This window comes from Cyphomyrmex costatus, unplaced genomic scaffold, assembly GCF_001594065.2.
Source record: "Cyphomyrmex costatus isolate MS0001 unplaced genomic scaffold, Ccosl1.0 scaffold490, whole genome shotgun sequence".
Taxonomy (NCBI): Eukaryota; Metazoa; Arthropoda; class Insecta; order Hymenoptera; family Formicidae; genus Cyphomyrmex; species Cyphomyrmex costatus.
The window spans coordinates 100,300-120,107 of NW_017279183.1; the positions used below are offsets into that span (position 1 = coordinate 100,300).

Here is a 19,808-nt window from a genome sequence, read left to right on the forward strand (position 1 = left end):
TCCGATGTTGACGTCTGTCTCTCGATTGCATCGCCTGTAACCGAATTGCCCCCTATAGCTGCACTGTAATATACCTTCTGCGCTTAAAATGAAAATGGGTGTATGGTTCGATATTGGAGAGAAAAAAAGAGAGAAGATTAAAAAAAAGATGAAAGATTTGTAATTTTTCGTAAATTCGATGTCACGAATTTACTTTTACGATTCCACGCGTAAAGTTGTTTATGTTTCAGGATCAGGACACGTGCGAGCACGTCATCAGGCATCAGGATTGCGCATCGCGAACAGCTGATCACACGATCACAGCTGATAATCCGGCATCTTCGAAACGCGCGGAGAATTGAACGTTAGGTTAGGAAATGAACGAGAGAGTTGAAAATAAGCTTGTTCTTTTTAATTGAACTTCTTGCACAATTCACTTTTTCTCTTTCCTCACTCCATGGAGAAAAGAAAGAGAAAAGATTAACTGTACAAGTATAGTTTAGCTAAAATTGCTACAAAGAAGAAGTCTAATAATGCTTTCTGATTCAAAAGAATAATGATCACTTGAACAGAACTGCAGTTGATATCGACTTTATCCTCTCTTTTTCTTTGCCGATTGGCTGATCGATTAACAGAGAAAAGGAGTTCGAAACATATAGATATCAATTAACTTCATTACAGAATAAGACGGCATTTTTGCTCCCGATCAAGTAATATTGAATTAATTATTGAAAATATAATTTTAAATTTTTAAATTAATAATCACGATGTACTATAATATCTAGATGTAACGAATATATATACACGATAAAATATAAAGACATAAGTAATACCACAATGACCGAATCACTACAAAAATTAACGCATAAATTCAGTTAATAAATCAGACAAATTGACATTTTGTTTGACTTTCTTGTTCTCCTTTTGGATTTTCACTCAGACGATAAGTTATCGCATAGATCTGTTTTTTACAGCATCTTTTTAAAAACATAGAAATAAATGAAATAAATAGGATAATTCCAACAGTGTGGACTCTTTCTTTGAGACTATATATAGTGTACAACCTATATAATAAGAATCTTAGTTCAGACAGTAAAATGGAGCTTAGATATATTTATTCTTTAAACTAAAAATTTATCAAGTATCAATGTAAAATACTATCTCGTACTTTTGGGAGATTAATTTTACTAAGAAAAGAAAAATGCAAACTCTTGAGCAAGTGTCTTCTCAAGAGTTTGCATTAGTTCGCGATTTTTACTTTTTGCTTTTAAATATAACTATATAAAAATTATTACAGATATTAAATAAATCTATTACTAAATACACGAAGCCTAGAACATGCATACACACAATATAAATAGTACGGATTTACTAAGCAACGATTTAATGTAAAAATCGATCAATTCATCCATGAAAGTTACAGAAAAAAATTATATAAGTTTAAAATCACAAAATTTAAAGTATCTCGATCCTTTATCGCTGAAACGATCATAAAGATTTTATATACACATAGATCAGCAAACCAAAAAAACACATTCTGTGTGAAATGCAGTTCTTACGATCAAATAGTTTCATCGTAAAGCTCAGTGCGAACTCTTGAACGATGCATTTAGGCGGTCTTACTTAAATATTTGATATTTGGCTAAAGTGAGAAAAAGGTTTTAGTGCAATATAATATAAAAAAGAGACAGCGAAACGTGAAAGGTCAAAATACTTTAAAAATTATTACTAATATGTAGCACATTTTTGACTGTAATAAATATGGATGACCCGGAGATTGATTAACCCGAAAGTACCATGACCTCATCTAAATAGAAACCAAAGTAGAACATGCGTGTGACGTCATTTACGAGATAATCGATCTTGGATCGTTATTTAAACCCGCTGCGATCGAAAACGCTGTAAAAGTCACTTTTCAATCAGAAACAATTTATTTTAACGTCATTTCATGGCTTGTTTTGCTTGAGTACTATAATTTCCTACATTCGTTGTATTCACTGTCAGTGTTGAAAATTTATAGTGTACTTACGTACATATATAACATGCTGTAGATTTTCAGTACTGACAGTAAATATTAAAACGTAGCCTTCATGAAAGGTCTCTAGTGACGTCAGATGAGATAAATGAGATGATCGAGTCTTTTTTTATTGAATTGTAAAACATTTTTCATCTAAAGATAATTTCGATTAAATTCCAATTACTTTAATCGATAATTATCAAATATAACATCTGTATCATATTTTGTTAACATGGATTGAAATTTATTCTTGTAAAAATTTACAAATATAAACAATTAATCAAAGGCTAATACCTAAGTCGTGCTTGGCTTATTTAGTTTTTAATTTGTTTATTAATGAATTTTATTCAAACAGCTTTCAATTACATTTACATTAAATTTGAATCTTTGTTATTAAACGTATAAAAGAAAAGATTTAACTAACAATAACGAATATGTTATACAGTTTGAGTCGCGCGAAATTTGACCGTAACATTGTTTACGTAAAAGTCACTGCTCTATTTTACTAATTATAAAAAAATTATATATTGTAACAAATATTAAAACGAATAACAACGGTTGAAAAATAATATTCATCCCTCTTATAAAAATTAATTTAATATCAGTTTATAGAAATAAATATAATACTGGCCAATTAATCACTTCTTTTGAATATTAAAAAAGTATAACCGTTAACAGTACTTTTTTAATTATTATTAAAAATTACAACGAGAATCGAATGACATTAATCTAATAAATATCGTTCGATACTCATTATCTCATAATTTTTGATAAATACAAAAAAATTGGTATATCTAGTAAAAAAATGTCAGCAATCATACAATTCTCGCAGTCATTGCAAAGATTAAAAACACAAATGCCATTGGTAAATGCCATGTAATCTGTAAATACTATATGTAATGTCATCAGTATGTTCATCAGTAAATATGCTCATCATTTAGGCTATTAATAGATTGTTTAGTAGATATCTTATCCGAACCGTTTATGCTGATAATTTTTATTACATATGTACTTCCATATTGCGACAATTCTATCGATTTGACGTCAATTTTCGGGATTTAACGTATATATTCCCCAATATAGTTTCCATTAATTGTATCGTAATTGGAGCAAAGCACGATTGGAGATGACCGATATTTCTCGAAATGACTTCTTAAAACAACTATATAACTGTAAATGAATTGCTTTTTTTTTCCCCTAAAACTCTCCCACTACATCGTCGCCGAGATTATCGACGCAATGTTGTGAAAATTCGCTCCGGCCTCGCTGTCGCCGAGATTACAAGTTCATCGAAGGTCAATCCTAGTTGCGTCTGTGTGCGGGAGCGTGACGTTTTCGAGTGCATAAGATCAGATTTTTGCCGAGTCTCACGAGACATTTTGAGTTCAAGGGTGGAAAAACGCAGTGGGATATGAAGATATGATTTCCAAACGCGACAATATCGTACATATATATCATATCGATGCCGTCGTGCAGCACGTAGTGCGCGATAATCTCACTCCGAAGTGTACGACGAGAATGCCCCCGCACAAGGAGCCGCTTTCCCGCCTGCAGGATGACGAAATGTATTCGTTTAGTAGATCGCTGCGAAATCAGGAATCGTCATACACAAGAGACAAACCTATGAATTTTAGTGAAAATGAGAAAAGGTACATATTTCCTTTCGACTATAGTGAAATTCCAGTCATGAGTTCTTATAAGTCTCACAGAGAACAATTAAGTTGCAAACCTTACAATTTTGCTTAGGATTGACTCATAAGTCTCCAGACTTTTCATTAGAAATATATTATAAATGAATAAAAACCGATATGAATATACTCACAAAGAAAATATTATAGCAAGAATTACAATAGAATCTCTTAGGCCGGAATCAGATTGAAGATTGAAAATTGGAATTTGACCAATGAGGATAAAGAAATTTTAACTCCTATTATTTTGATTAGCCAAAATTCAATCTTTCAATCTTCAATCTCAATCTTCAATGCGTAGTCTAATTCCGGCCTTAGAATTAGCGTGAAATTTTACGAGAGAGTTGCTGTAATTTTATTCGAATTTTTAAATGTACACTTTATCGATTAAATTTCTTGTAAGAATGAGAATCTCAAAACGGCGTAGCGTTACTTTAACACAAGTTGTACGTTTTATTTCGTCCAAAGAGAATAATTACTATGTCGATATACAGTATATTCAGATCAGACGTAACGAAAAATAGACTGATTAAACTGAAATAGACGTTTTAAGCTTAGAACCCACTTTAGGCGACCTATAATTCGTGTCAGATTTCAAGATAGAATCCTATTTATAATTTTATATGCCGTGTACAAAAAAAAACATCTAAAGGATCAGAAATACATTGTATATATAAATATAGGATGCGCGCAAGTATCAAAATACGCAGCGTATCTGAAATTATAAATAGAATTCTGTCTTGAAAAATCTGACGCGAATTATAGATCGTCTGAAATCGAATTAAGCATTGTTATATATTTACAAATTGTCCCCGTAGTACGAGTTAAAATACCTACAACTGTTCATAGTGCACATCGTAATCAGGCCTGAATTAAAAAGTTGAGGGGCCCGGGGTTATTTAACTTTAGGGGGCTCTTTTTTCAATCTTTTTAAAAAAGATGATCACGTCTATACGTAAAGCAGTATAATTAGATAAAATAATATTAAAATGTCAACATATTTAATTCTAAATCTAAAACACAATAGAATATACAAAAATTACTTAACATTAAAAACATGATGCACGTAACAAGTTTCGACTTTTCGATTGAGTCCTCTTCAGACTTCAAAATATCTCTTTCGTAGATAAAATTATTATAGATAGTCAAAATGTAATATTGTTGTTGAAAAATTTGATAATTCGCAGGTTAACAAAGTTTCTGTAAAAATTAATGTAACGCTATACAAATTGTTGTGTGAATATATTAGAGTTTTTAAGAAAACACTTACCAAAACAATAATTAAAAAACAGATATAAATTGTGTCCATTTGTTCGAATAATATGTGTTCAACAATGTAATACAAAATGCGCAGTGCAACGGCAATGCGTTGTAAATGCACAGAACACCGATTTTGTGTTTATTTTATAAAGAGATGTAATTCTTTTAACACAACACATGATAACAGACTGGACGAGAAGACAAGCGAAACGATATTGAAAGATCATATTTTGTTTATAATGGGTATATATATGCCTTGTGAAGACCTTCTGTATCAGTTTGTAAATTCAAACTATGTTTTTGCTTTTTAATATTAAGGATCTCCAATATTATGCGTTTTCTATAGCATGGTCCTTTGTCTAAAATTTTGACATCATCCCATTGAAAGTCATGATCGTAATTTAGGCTCAGTGATAACTGATCGGGTCGATGTATTATATCTGATATGGTTGCGTTGTTCTAGTTGTTAATTCTAGTTTTCAGTTGCTTCCCGTCCAACATACGAAGCATCGCAATCGTTACACTGGATCTTATACACTACATTGTTTCTAGATGTATGTGGACGTATATCTTTTTGAACCTTAATATATTTTCGCATTTTATTAGGAATTACTATGAAACGATACCCTGATGTCATTATTATTAAACCGTTTAAATTTTTCTGTTCGTGAAGGTATGAAAGGTACAGCAAGCCAAGAAGTCGTTTTTTTATTATCGTCCTCACTGTTGGTGGTTTCATGATTTAATGTATGATTATTTTTATTTTTATTCAGGTGTTTTAATCGTTGGTTGATTGTGTCAAAAATAAAAGATAAAGGGTAGTCATTATTTAATAAAATATTTTAATGATAAGATTTAGATTCTTTGTATGAAAATTCAAGTCAGAAAGTAAAAAAGCTCTATCAACCAGCGAATAAATTGTGCCTTTCTTTTGAGAAACAGGATGATTTGAAAAAAAGTTAAGGAATCTACTTGAAAACGTAGGCTTACGGTATCAGTCAAATACAAAATAATTATCAATTATTGAGATTAAAGTATCCAAAAATTCTAATTTCTTGTCTCCAATTTCTAGTGTAAATTGGAGACGAGGATGAAAGGAGTTAAACACTTGGAATAAAGAGTCTATTTCATCCCGTAAGACTGCAGTACAGATGTCATCTATATATCTAAAATAAAACAGAATATCCAAATTACATGACATCAAGGACATCGCTTCGAGTCTCCTCATTACTAAATCGGCAACGATGGGTGACAACGGAGAGCCCATGAGTGTGCCGAAACATTATAATAAATTTATAAATCTTCTGATTAAATACAAAATAAGAAGAATCTAAAATAAATCTAATCACCTCCAACAATTCATTCTTTGGCAATGAGCAATTCCTAGAAATAAAAGACCAATGTTCATTTGTATGCAGTCTATGGCCATGTCTGTTGGAACATTTGTAAAAAGAGATATTACATACATAAGGCCCGTATTCATAGTCTTAGGTCGATCTACGATTGATAAAAAAAAAAAAATTCTTTCCCAATTGTAAAATCATTGTAGGTATGTTATGCGGAATGTCAACAGAAGACAAATTGATAAACCACTTATCTCTAACTGTGGATAAAGAAGAACTGTTTTGTGAAGGAAAATCATTAGGAGAAATGACAGTAGGTGAAGATGGAGAAGATACTGTATAGGTTTTATGTTTTCGTGGTCTTGTTTTTCTTTGTCTTTTCATAGCTAAATAAATAAGACAGCCTGACAATATGCTTACCACACGGAACAACATCATTCTGTAGTGATGGATCTCTCTAAGTGCATCGTTGAGTTTGATGTGTAAAATTTTTCGAACAGAAAATTCTTTGCAGTGTGAAAACTTCCTATTAGAAATCTGGTTAAAAAATTTTATATTTAAGTTGTTTAAAACGTGTAAGTGTTGAGGAACAACGTTATTGTTGATACACTGCTTAATGAATTTAATATGTAAGTAAGTCGTAATATAATCTTTCTACGAAATTTTATCCATAATTTGAGATGTTTAACTGCAAAAAATCCAAAATTTTTTGATATAAATTCAAAATAAGACATATAATGTGATGTTCGCATTATTACAGCCTGCGATTAAAAACAAATAAGATGAAAATATTCAAGGACTCTTAATATAACAATAATCAACATAAATTAAAAGGGCGAAGTAGGAGTCAGAAGTAAAAATCACATTTAAAATAATATTAAAATGTCAACATATTTAATTCTAAATCTAAAACACAATAGAAAATACAAAAATTACTTAAAATTAAAAACATGATGCACGGCTATCAAAAAACAAAGAAAAACAAGACCACGAAAACATAAAACCTATACAGTATCAGCCTCTCACTTCTCTGAAATCTTCTCCATCTTCACCTATGATTGTCATTTCTCCTAATGATTTTCCTTCACAGAACAGTTCTTCTTTATCCACAGTTAGAGATAAGTGGTTTATCAATTTGTCTTCTGTTAACATTCCGCATAACAATATACAATGTTTTTTTACAATTGGGAGAGAATTTTGCTCTTCCTTTCAACAAAAAAAGTAGGATCATTTTTGAATGTATAAAAAGTATAGAGTACTCTCAAAATGCCTATAGACAAAAAAATTGAAGTAACAAATCACTCTATTCCTATACTTAACAACATCATCACATCATCATGTTTTACGTCTTTGACAGATAATTTTACAAAATCTTGTACTAAATTATTAAAATCAATCGATCTTAGTAATTCAGATTCGATTGCTAAGCGAGTTAAAGATGTTAATCGTTCGTCCAACATCACTGTTCTGTACATATTTTTTATTCTTTTAAGAACAGAGAAAGATCTTTCTGCTTCACAATTTGCTATTGGTATAGTTACAAATATTCTAAGCGCTATGTAAACATTGGGAAAAACATCAATCACTTGCTTCTCAACTAATTTTAATTTTAATCAAAAAATTAAAATTTTTTTCTTAATGTAACGGGAGCCCCTTATATTTCCGTGGGGCCTGGGGCTACAACCCCCCCTAGCCCCCCCCCCCCTTAATCCGGGCCTGATCGTAATTTCTAACGCGATCGGTAAAAATCAATAGTCCATTGTGCAAATTTTATAGCAACAGGTCCTCTAATATCTCATAGCATTGGCTGAGTTCATGAAGAAAAAGTAGCTTTGCAGTTAATGAAGAAATTTTTTAATATGATTCGTCTTGTTCTCCCTCTAGGATCTAAATATATATAAAACGATCACATTAAAGATTCTTCCCAAGCAGAACAAGTCATTATGGTATTAAGATGATTCCAAAATGATCATTAAAGTAATTTTTCAATAATTTCCGATTTATCTTAAGATTGCACTTTGACATTATCGTGACTTGTTGTTCTACTTGGGTTACAACAGTTGCAAAATTGTTTTTCTGCTAAATGCAGCTAAATATATTATAATATAAATAATTTAAATATATATATAGTGATATCAATATATAATTCTACATTACAAAAAGGACTATTATGTAATTGGTATAATATTTTCCTTATATTCGAATAAGCTGGAAAGAAGTAGAAAAATATCATATGAACTGTAATAATAAAAAATTTTAATGGTAAATAATTCAGAAAGAATTTGTGTTTAGGGACGAATACGAATTAAGCGCTTGTGCTTATGGTAAGAATAACGTCAAGTTGTTGTACGTAAATCGGAACAAAGAACCTTACCACGACGTTCGCGAGTACGAGATCGACACGCACTTACGTCTGTATGGTCGAAGGGAGTATTTCGGTGATAATCGCGACATCGTCTCGACGGATAGTCAGAAGAATACGGTGTACGTGCTAGCGAAAAAGCACGGCGTTCAATCACCCGAAACGTTCGCACTTCTGCTTTGCTCTCACTTCCTCTACACGTACAAACACGTGGAGCAAGTCAGCATCAACATCGAGGAATACCCGTGGACCAGATACTACGCTAACAACCAGCCGCACAATCACGCCTTCGTTATGAAACCGACTGCGACGAGATTCTGCCAAGTCAGTCAGGTCAGAAACGGTACGATTTGTGAAAAATGATTCGCTATCTCACATAATTCACACTGAAACTAATTTGGAAAGTGAGAAATAATGATCTGTTTTAAATTTCTCTCTAAATAAATTTAATTCTTATAATATGGAAGAAATAATAATGCCTAGTCGAGTCAATGCACTGGATGTCCGTGTGAAATAGAAAAAAGTTTATTGTAGATGTGTACATACGTTTCGATCCTTACTTTTGGGTCCTTATCAAAGTGAATGTTCATTTAATACATTGCAATGTGCTACCTAGAACACTTTACAATAATAATAAGTTTGATAGTCTACGGAATTGACAATATAATGTTTAAATTGTTTTGTGAACTGTTTAAATTATAAAAAATAATAAGAATATAAAGAATATAAAGAATATAAAGAATATAAAGACTTACATGAAATGAAATTAAATGGATGGAGAGACATATATTGATATGTTGATTGTACATGAGTTAAAGTGATAATGTGACGAAGAAATACATAAAACTATACATTTCTTTAAGTATGTTATTGAAAATGGAAATCAAATGTCAGTGAGTAAACAATCATATGCTTTGTTTAGCAAGTCAGTGTCAGTTTGTAAGTTTAAACTGTTCTTTTGTCTATGTATGTGTATCATTTCTGAAATGAGTCTCTTATTTAAAATATTTTCTTCATCCAGAATTTTAATATCGTCCCAATTAAAGTCATGTGAAAATTGCAACCTATGATCAATTATTACTGATTTTTGTTGTGTGTTTCTATTTATATGATTTTTATGCTCTGAAATTCTGGTTTTAAGAGTCCTACTAGTCTGTCCTACATATGTTGCATCGCAATCATTGCAAAAAATCTTGTAAACTACGTTAGAACGCATCATAGTGTGTAATCTATCTTTTTGTACCTTGATGATATTGCCAAGATTATTGATACCCTTATATGCCAATCTAATGGTTTCACAGTCTTTGAAATAATTTTCAATTTTGTTCGATATATTTTTTATATATGGAATTGTGAAATAATTAATTTTTGTTTAATAATAATAAAACTTATTATTATTGTAAAGTGTTCTAGGTAGCACATTGAAATGTATTAAATGAACATTCATTTTGATAAGGATCCAAAAGTAAGGATCGAAACGTATGTACGCATCTACAATAAACTTTTTTCTATTTCACACGGACATCCAGTGCATTGACTCGACTAGGCATTATTATTTCTTCTTTGATTTTTATCTCACGAGTCTATATAATTAATAATTTATTATATCTTATAATATGGATTTATTTTTTAAACACAATTAAATTTTAATTCTATAGCTAGCGTTTTTTTCATTATTATTGCTTTTATAGAAAAACGACATTAAGTAACCAAATATAATCACATAAAATGTTAAAGTTGCATAAATTATGAATGGTCTATTATAGTATCTTTTATTTATATGTAAGACATAACTTTTTGCCCTTAAATTAAAATACAATACTTTTTAATGCAATATATTTTATTTCGAAAAGAAAACTTTGTAAAGTTTATTAAACATGTATTTGAACAAGCAGAAAAAGATTAGCCTGCTGGCTTTTCATTCCGATTTACTTGGTTCTAGGACCGCCACAAATACGCGGTGGAATAAAGGGGCTGCGAGTGTTAAAAACCACTCAGAGCTCGTTCTCAAACTTCATTCAGGACGAATACGGCACGTTGCAAGACACGCATGATCGTATTTTCAGTACTACTGTAATGGCAACGTGGGACTATTCTACTGCCGAGGTAGATTTCGATGACGCGTGGCGTACGGTGAAGGAGTGCATTCTAGAGAATTTCGCGGGTCCACCGAATACGGGAATTCACTCGCCCAGTGTGCAGAATACGGTTTATCTCACGGAAAAGTGTATACTTGATAGAGTCAAACAAGTAAGTATTATCATATCATTATCACAAAGTAACAGTTATCTATTTCACCATTTTTTGCCTAAAAGAAGATCTTGATTTAATTTAATACATATATCTAAAAATAATTTAATATTACTGAAATATATTAAATAATAATAAAATAATATGTTAAATTATTTCATCTTAAATATTATGTGTGCATTATGCGGAAATAAAATATTTACAGATTAGTAGCGTCGAGATGCAAATGCCGAACAAGCATTACTTCGATCTGGACTTCAGTCCGTATACCAAACTTCATTCAGTACAAGGAGAGAACAAGGAGGTTTATCTACCCGTAGATAAGCCGTCGGGTATTATTTACGGTCGATTAAACAGAAAAGATTCCTCTGCCAAATTATAGATATAGTATATGATTGTTGAGTTATTAATAAAGTTCAAACTTTTTATAATTAATTTTACTTACAGTCACGAACACTCAAATAAATATTTAAAACCCACTTTAAACTCCGTAACTCGCGCCAGATTTCGGAATTGAATTCTACAATTTTTATACGTTACGTGATATATTATGTACATATATTTTATATATACTTTAATTCTCTTAATTTTTTTCTTATATGCCTCGTAAAGTTATATAAACAGATTATTTACACACATCTATAGAATTATTTTATTTTATTTTATCATAGGAAGTATGAGACAAAATACGCTCAAATTGAGCGGACACTTTTTTTTTTTTAATGAAATAGTTATAGGACTACTAAAAATGTTACGTAACGAAATTTACTTTTAAAATAGATTACCACTTGTAAAATATGTTCTCGGCGACAGTGGATCTATACGACGTGCCTCCAGCATGGTGGGAAGCGGATTGCGTGAAATACGGGTGAGATCGAAGTCTTGTCGCCGATTTTCGTCGAGAATAACCTCTTAATTAATCGACACAGACTCAGTCACGTACCCGTGAGATCGCGATTAACATCGCTGATGGGAACTAACGTAGTACGACTGACAGACCGCAGATATATGATACAGCTCGCGTCGAGGCTGCAGAAAGATTACGAGGCGCACCAAAAGGCTCGCATCGAACGAAGGAAATTGAAGGCAGTCTCGATCGTACCGCAATTGAGGGAATTATTGCCCAGATCGTTATTGAAGACTACTCGGCGACGGCATGAATGCGAGCCGAAATTTCACGCGTATGCGGCTAAAATGTGTAAACAACTTCCGCAGATGTTACTCGCAAATTATTCGGAGCCTCGTGTCAAATTCTAAATTATCATTCACATAATAACATTTATGTTTATTTTGGCCATTTCGACGAGTAAATCTAAATGTAAGAAAAAGTACAGAGTCAAGGAACATTTCGATATCTGTTATACGCATAATAAATAATAAGCTTCAGGCATGTTCTTTTAATTAACTGAACTTCTTATACGATTCATCTTTCTTTTGTTTCATATTAGAAAAAAGAAAGGGAAAGGATGAATTGTGTAAGAAGCATAAAAGAATAGACCTATCGTCAAATTTATACAGCGGACTAAAAACTTAACTTAGAAGTTAAGTTTTTAATTAGCTAATCTACAGCTAAGTTAAAGCTAAACGATTTGATGCGATGACCAATTTTAATCACAATTGTTAGTTTCGAGAGAAAGAAACAGGTGTTTCATGGCGAGGCCTTTTAAGTCGTCGCCGTCTCTATCCGTCTCTGCCGCGACTTCTTCAACGGCAGATGAAACACGAGTGGCCGATTGACGGGAACTTGCACCAGTATTCCTTTGGAGTTACGATCGATCGAGTCGAGCGCGTCGTCGGTGTCTGCAAAAAGATCGCTATTTTTAATCACGAGATTGCCAGGTCCTTATATTTTCTCACGCGTTCCAGTCGATAAACGAGCAAACGATCGATTTTTCCTCGTGCAGAATTATCTGTACTCACCTAGAATCTTTTCGCCCCAAAGGTCATCCCATAGATCCGACCCGGGCAAATGCGGGAGATCCGACGACATGATTAACGACGGATCTGGCGCGTATCCGTAATGATAATTCGACCAGCCAAACGACCCGAGTGTGTCACTGGAAAAGAAAATAGTCGAGTTATCCTCATATACGGAAAAGAATTGTTTTGTTAACATATCTAGAAATTTATCTGGATACGAATCTAAAAATAATTGCGTTGGACTACCAAAATAATTATGTAGCTTGAACTGATTAAGAGAGTGCCAAAACATAGATATTGCATGCAATGCTTTCTACTTAATTATTATATTTTGATAAGTCAACAAAATTAGCCTCAAATCTGTATCTATATAAATTTTATATAATCCCGTAAAATTGTTTTCTTCGTATATACGTAATTATTTAGATGATCCAACAACATTATTTTCAGATTTGTACGTATGCAGTTGAATTTTTAGGTACTTTAGCAAATCGTTCTTTCCGTACGTTTTTATACCAATGTAAATTTATAACTTTAATTTTAGTTTAACTCACTAAAAGTAATAGAAAGAATAATTATTCTAAGATTAGAAAAGGTAAATTACATCGATATTAAAGTTAATCTGCATTAGTAGAAATGGACGTTAGGTAGTCGCATCAGCCATGTGTAATACGCATAACATAACGGTTGCAAATAGAACTAAAAGGATTAGTGATGAGATTGTAAGTTTTCTCGCACGCGGCGTCGGCAATACGAAAACTGAACTAGAAATATCACTTTCCCTCGTGCAATGATTTATTATTTTTCTATATAGATTAGTTTTTATGAGACGCAATCGAGTTGCGAAACAAGTTTCATCTTTTTTATTCAACATTGGAACGTACTCGTAAAATTCGTCGAGATAGTATTTATCTGGTGCTCTCGTCCATGCCAATAGAGGGAAAGGCATCGGATAATAATGTATGTGGTAGTGTTGTACATGGCCCATCTTAGGCAGCGTCTTTTTCGCCCTCAGAGATTCGAAGAATTCCGTCAGTGCCTTCTTAGGGCTGCAACGTGAGAAAACGTGTTATGAATAATTGAAGACAGAAAAGCGGAAAGTAGAAGAAACGACACACTTGTCGTCCGTATTGCATACAAATTTTTCATGCCGCTCCAACGAGAGTTTTCAATTTCATCTTATCTCTAGGGGGAGAGACAATTTTCTTCTTTAAAAAAATATTAAGCTAATTAATTCTAAATCTAAAATAGTAAAAATAAAGGCTGTTAAAAAAATCTAAATTCGATTTTTTAAAAAGATTTTTAGAACGGCTAACAGATAAAAAAGCTTATTATTTGAACAATTGCAAGTCTACTTTTAAGCAAAAATTTAACTAAAATGTTTTTATTATAAAATATTTGAAACAAACTATGGAAAAATATAGTATTAAAGTTTCGATCAAAGAAAACCGGTTCAAGATGAAAAAGTTCGAAGGAGACAAAATCGATTTGGAACGTCTTTTCGAATAGTTTTGACACGAAAAAAGTACAAAGGCACACTCACTATTGAAAAAAAAATTCTTCCGAGAGTCCGGCCAAAAGCACCACGGGCAACGCCAACTGCAAATCACCACAACGATTAATCTATAGTCTCCTTCCGGTTTTTCTTTTTCTTTTTTTTCTAAATTTTATTCTCAATCGTTCACGCGTATATTAATAATCGCCGGCGATCTCGAGCGACACGTTAACTATGTTCTTGTTGAGTTACTCAAATTATTTATTAGCAGACCACAGAGCACAAATTGTTGGAGCTGTTAGGCGATACTCCCAAGTACACTTCCTCCGTAACGAAGAACAACATCATGTAATCTCAAATTTATTGTTTTTACACCTGCCATTAAGATATCTGACTCGCTGGACATTTACTTGCAACATCAGCCCCGTCTTCATGCTGCAGCACTGAAAGGTTGGTCGCTACGTCCGTAGTCTGCGATATACGAATACGACAAACTGAGAATTTCGATGAAACTGGATCGCTTTATAGCCACGCTCTCTTACCCTCTTTCTCTCCACGCACTCGTACTTTTCATTTTTCCCCTCGGCCACGGTTCATCAGGTGATCGCTGAAACAACTTTATGATTCCAGACACATATATCGCCGCACTGTTGTAATCACTTCCTCGCAACTATCATGTGCAGAGCACTGTGAGTGATACGTTCACAAAAAGAACGGTTTTGCTAAATAAATATTAAATGATTTAACGGGCAAAAAACGAGTCAAAATAAAAATATTAGGTACAATTAAAAAGAGAAAATAAAAATATATATTTAAATTATAAGCAACAAACGTTTCGACACCAATCGGGTCATTTTCAATGTTGACAAATTATTAAAATATTAACGGAAATTTAACAAATAATTCGAATAAATAACATTGGTTGTTCATTAAGATGCTTGCCATAATGTAGTCGGTTTTGTTAAAGTATCTAAAAATTTATAAATAGCTTATAGGTACACGAAAGAAACAATTTTATTGAAATATCTAAAAATGTAGCTAGAGAGAGATTTGAAAATAATTTTATTGAACCGTCGAAATAATTTTGTAGCTCTAAAACATGATGAGCTGCAAAAATAACTTTTGATATTCTAGCCATCAGTTCGAGTATCCCTACATAATTATTTTAATAGTTCAACAAAATTATTTTCAAATTTGCAACATCTAGCTAAATTTTTAGATATTTTAGCAAAATCTTTCGTGTTACGATGCGCGTTATTAATGAATGATTAATAAATAGTGTTTATTAATTAAATAGCTATAAAAATATTTTCTAATATAGAATATAAATAATTTACGAGCTTTTTGAGTTGTTTAATCTTTCCGGCAAGTTGTATATCGAATCTCGTACATCGTTTCTATATCGATAACATTTTATACCTATACCTCTATTTAAAAACCGTTTTCTTGTTGCAACGACAATCACGATAAGAAATTATTTACACCTATTTCTTGCAATACATTGCAAGAATTGAAATCATGTTTTTATTTAGTACGCTTTCGATAATAGAAATAGATAAAATATACCGGAAATTCTCTTCTTTAAATTATCTTGCATAGCAAATATACATATATATGTTCTGATTGAATTCAATCTGAATGTTTTGTGTTTCCAGTGGAAACAGTTCTCATGATTATCAGTTAAAATTTATAGATCTCGCTCCGAGAGAAGAGAATCTTCAGAGATATTTTATCTATCTTTATTCAATCTTAGAACATATATGTATAAACGTCCTAAGAATTCAATCTGCAATGCATGTGCCTCGTGTTTACAACAAAATGGTTTTTACGATTATTTATCAGTTAAGATTTACAGTTATCTTCGAAAGAAGAGAATCTTCGAGGATATTTTGTTAATGTTTATTGTTAAGTATGATGAAAAAATTAACACAAAGTTTTATGTATCAATTTTGCAAAAAATTAATTTATTTTTTATTGTAATAAAAAAAAGATTGATTCCTATAGCTGCTGACGTCATATCTCAATATAACAGTAAAGAAAATAGAACGTGATACACACAATGCTTTCTTGATATGTATATCGCTTCAACGGCACAACTAAAAAAAAAAAACAAATACAAAGCTCAAGTTAATAAATAACGTTCCTTGTAATCGACAAGTCGCAATTTTGCTTCATAAACGGTAAAATACGTCAATGCGCGAGAGGCAAGATTCACTTTAATGACTGACTGGAAATCGGTGTCTTATACTAGTGCACAGGATGTTCCACATGCGATTCTAATCGAGGATTACGATTATACCCCGCGGGTACCTTTCACATTCACGCATAAAACGGAAAATGAAGAAAGGTGAAACTGACATTGGCGGATGCTTATCATCGACGCGACAGGCTCGTCCGAATAATTATCACATTTTCACGCAGGACATACATCACGCACATGTCGCGCTTAAATCCGTAATAGATGAATACACAATAGCGATCGTTTCTCATCGATTTTTTTTTAAATTCACTTTCTTTTTCAATTCTTACTTTTCTTTTCTAACTATTGCTTTTCTTATTACTTATACTTTCAATTTTATGTACCTTTTCATTTCGCATAAAGTGCGAAAATTTAATTTTATAAAAAAAGATTTTGTCAAAGAAAAAGAAAAAATAGTTTATTATCAGATTATTTCTTATCTCAATGAAGTAAATGTCAACGTTGACAATCAAATGTTGGCATTTAATGATCATGGGTTTATCCAGGAGGGTTGGAAACTCACCCCTCCTGAAATAAAATGAATAGTAATGTTTACCAAATGTTAGCATTTAACTGATAAGCATGGGCTTATTCAGAAGGGAGTTTACCACCCCTCGAAATTTATAATTAAAAGTTATGATTAACAAAATATTTTTTAAATTCAAAATTAGAAAAAAGAAAGATCCATACAGTATCCGACAGACATTCTGGGAACGTCTTTATAACGTTTAAAAGATAAAAGCACATTTGAAAGTTATTAAGACGTACGTCTCTTAGAGGTCTGTACTGTATGGAGAAACATTCTAAATATATTCAAGAAGACAATTCATTATATAATACAAAAATAGTTATACGTGATAACAAAAATGCCAAATAAGCAATTCATTAAAGCGAAAATTGCTATTTATGTGACAACAGAATTGATAAGTCCCTTCTTAAAAAAGACCCGATACGTCCACGTGATGATATCAAGACACAGAGATAACTGATAACCTAGCTACGAGTCACGTGAATATACGCTTCTTCTTTGAAAAAAAAAATACCCGTGAAGGCTTCAAAAATACTATTTTAAAAGAGCGTTAAAAATTGAAATTTTCTATCATTTAGATCATTTAGATGTGATTTATGACATCGATTTCTTTCAGCAGTGAACGTTCTAACTTTGTTGTGAGCGATTATAAATTTTACATGTTTTATATATCTATAATTTTTCTTTGAGAGAATGATCGATGTGAATCATTATTGCAATTTCACAGCCTATGAAAGCGCCGTGGACAGATTCACTATAGATAACGATCTCCGTTTCATCGCGCGATAGATTTATTCAATCAATTTGTCCGTGAAAAGCCGCAAATTGGCTTTCCAAGTATATATCGGTAATGAACTTGACAAGTTGCGTTAATCGCCATCAGGACGTCCTACTAGCATGATAATCTCTGAACCGTACAAGCGTTGAAGGAGACAAGCAACTTTCTTTTTACGCTGGCGACAATAACGGGGAGAACTACGGGACTGGACGATGACGGAATATCAACGGTTTCTTAGACTTGGTAGAAAAATTTAATAACAAAAGGGGAGGGGGGGGGGGAAAGAGAGAATTAATGAACCGTGCAAGGAGTTTAACTAAAAAGAACAAGCTCTTGTTTCGTGCAAATCGCACTCGCCCGGAGGCCACGGAATAGATTAAACTGGACGCGTCATTACCGGGTGACTACAAAATAACGGTCATCTAGATTTTCTCCGGAACGGAAACGGAGAACAATGGTTATATATTTACACTCGCGATGCACTTCCTGCACAGACGTGATTATCATCATTTGCATTTCAAGCGCTGTCAAGTCGCGACCGTGTCGTCCCACATCAGATTAGTTCAGTCTCCTCTGCGTTAATTCAGTTCACCAGATGACAATGCGGAGGGTTCACTGGGATAAATGCTACTTTCGACCACGTGTTGACATGTCGCGAGAAGCAGAACAGTGTGGAGAACAAAAATGAATGAATTATATAGAATTTAAACCGAGAGATGGGACACTTCGATTTTGTCCAAGTCATTTCTAGTTTTTTTTGTGGGACTTCCTCGCAGACGGGAACGTCCCCCGTCATTGCGATTGATGAGACCAACCCCTGAACGATACAGGAAAACTTTCCCTACACACCGAGAGAAAGCCGGTACGTTAAGGTCATGGCCGTCATGGGCGATGGCGTTCGAAAAATTGTCCGAGTAAACCGGTTTCAGTACCGATTCTTTTCGATCGATCTGTCGGTTGCCGTTGTCGCCGTCATTCTCATCAACATACACACGACACGCAATGCTTTATGCCGCGCCTGTGGTAGTTTTAGAAACAAAATGACCGCAAGGTATACTGAACACACAGCTATAACGACTGTGCGATTTCTCTTGTATATGCGATTATTATCGTAGAGAAATAAGTGCGACTGGGTAATAGACGGAAAGAAATGATAGAAAAATTAGAATGCGACTTGCAAGAAACACTAATGGAGCATTTATCGAGAATGATTCAATTTTCTTTTTTTTTTCTTTTTGTATTAATTAAATGACACCGATTCTCCAGGAAATTCCAAATAGACGTCAATATAGCCAAAACGGGTGAATAACAATTTAATCTCAACTCACGCAAGAGAGGAAATATTTATATATATATATATATATATATCTAATTTTTTTAATTATAAATTTTTATCTTATCGTTAATTAACTCACGCCTATTAATATAGTATAATATTTTAATCTCGGTTTAATTAATAAATCGTTCTTCATATTTTGCTAATTCTAAGAAAAAGATGAAGATTCAAATAACATGCATGTTGCATAAGATATCTAAAAGACGTCTTATTATGCAACATAAATGTTATCTGGGATGTAAGTTGAACCGAGATTAAAATTAATAATCTATATTAGTAAAAAAAAAAGGATATCAGTGCAACAAGATTTTATGTGCATTTATTATTTGCATCAATTAAATTATTTTAGAGATGTTTTTTAATGAAGAGATATACAAGATTAGATTAAAATTAATTGGGTTATGTAATTTATAATATTTTTAATTATAATCTCTGACATATCTTGACACAAATATAATAGTAAATTATTTTTTTCAATGATATTTGACATAATTTTACACCAAATAACAGGACAAATTAATGTAAAGAAACATATATTTTCGTTTTTTACGAAAAGAAATATACAATGCAATTTGCAAATTGTGTATTTCTTTAAAAAAAAAAAAAAAAAAA

At 32.3% G+C, this 19,808-nt stretch overlaps 2 protein-coding genes across 2 annotated transcripts; both read left to right on the forward strand.

The window, feature by feature from the left end:
* Window positions 1-3,464: 3,464 nt before the first annotated feature.
* On the forward strand, window positions 3,465-11,398 carry LOC108778150 (uricase). Its single transcript, XM_018545252.1, has 4 exons — window positions 3,465-3,645; window positions 8,580-8,992; window positions 10,592-10,899; window positions 11,105-11,398. Exons 1-4 carry the CDS (start codon window positions 3,515-3,517, stop codon window positions 11,279-11,281), a joined length of 1,029 nt encoding a protein of 342 aa, XP_018400754.1. The 5' UTR covers window positions 3,465-3,514; the 3' UTR covers window positions 11,282-11,398.
* A 161-nt stretch (window positions 11,399-11,559) lies between these two features.
* LOC108778157 (uncharacterized) lies at window positions 11,560-12,282 on the forward strand. The gene is made up of 2 exons (XM_018545259.1): window positions 11,560-11,767; window positions 11,829-12,282. The coding sequence occupies exons 1-2, from the start codon at window positions 11,697-11,699 to the stop codon at window positions 12,154-12,156; spliced, it is 399 nt and encodes a 132-aa protein (XP_018400761.1). The 5' UTR covers window positions 11,560-11,696; the 3' UTR covers window positions 12,157-12,282.
* Window positions 12,283-19,808: the final 7,526 nt, after the last annotated feature.

Bases quoted from the DNA above. Each gene is read 5' to 3' on its own strand.
- LOC108778150 (XM_018545252.1), top strand. From the start codon at position 3,515: ATGCCCCCGCACAAGGAGCCGCTTTCCCGCCTGCAGGATGACGAAATG. The intron at 3,646-8,579 runs GTACATATTTCC...ATTTGTGTTTAG, and splicing joins TTTAGTGAAAATGAGAAAAG to GGACGAATACGAATTAAGCG. The intron at 10,900-11,104 runs GTAAGTATTATC...AAATATTTACAG, and splicing joins TACTTGATAGAGTCAAACAA to ATTAGTAGCGTCGAGATGCA.
- LOC108778157 (XM_018545259.1), top strand. From the start codon at position 11,697: ATGTTCTCGGCGACAGTGGATCTATACGACGTGCCTCCAGCATGGTGG. The intron at 11,768-11,828 runs GTGAGATCGAAG...TAATCGACACAG, and splicing joins GCGGATTGCGTGAAATACGG to ACTCAGTCACGTACCCGTGA.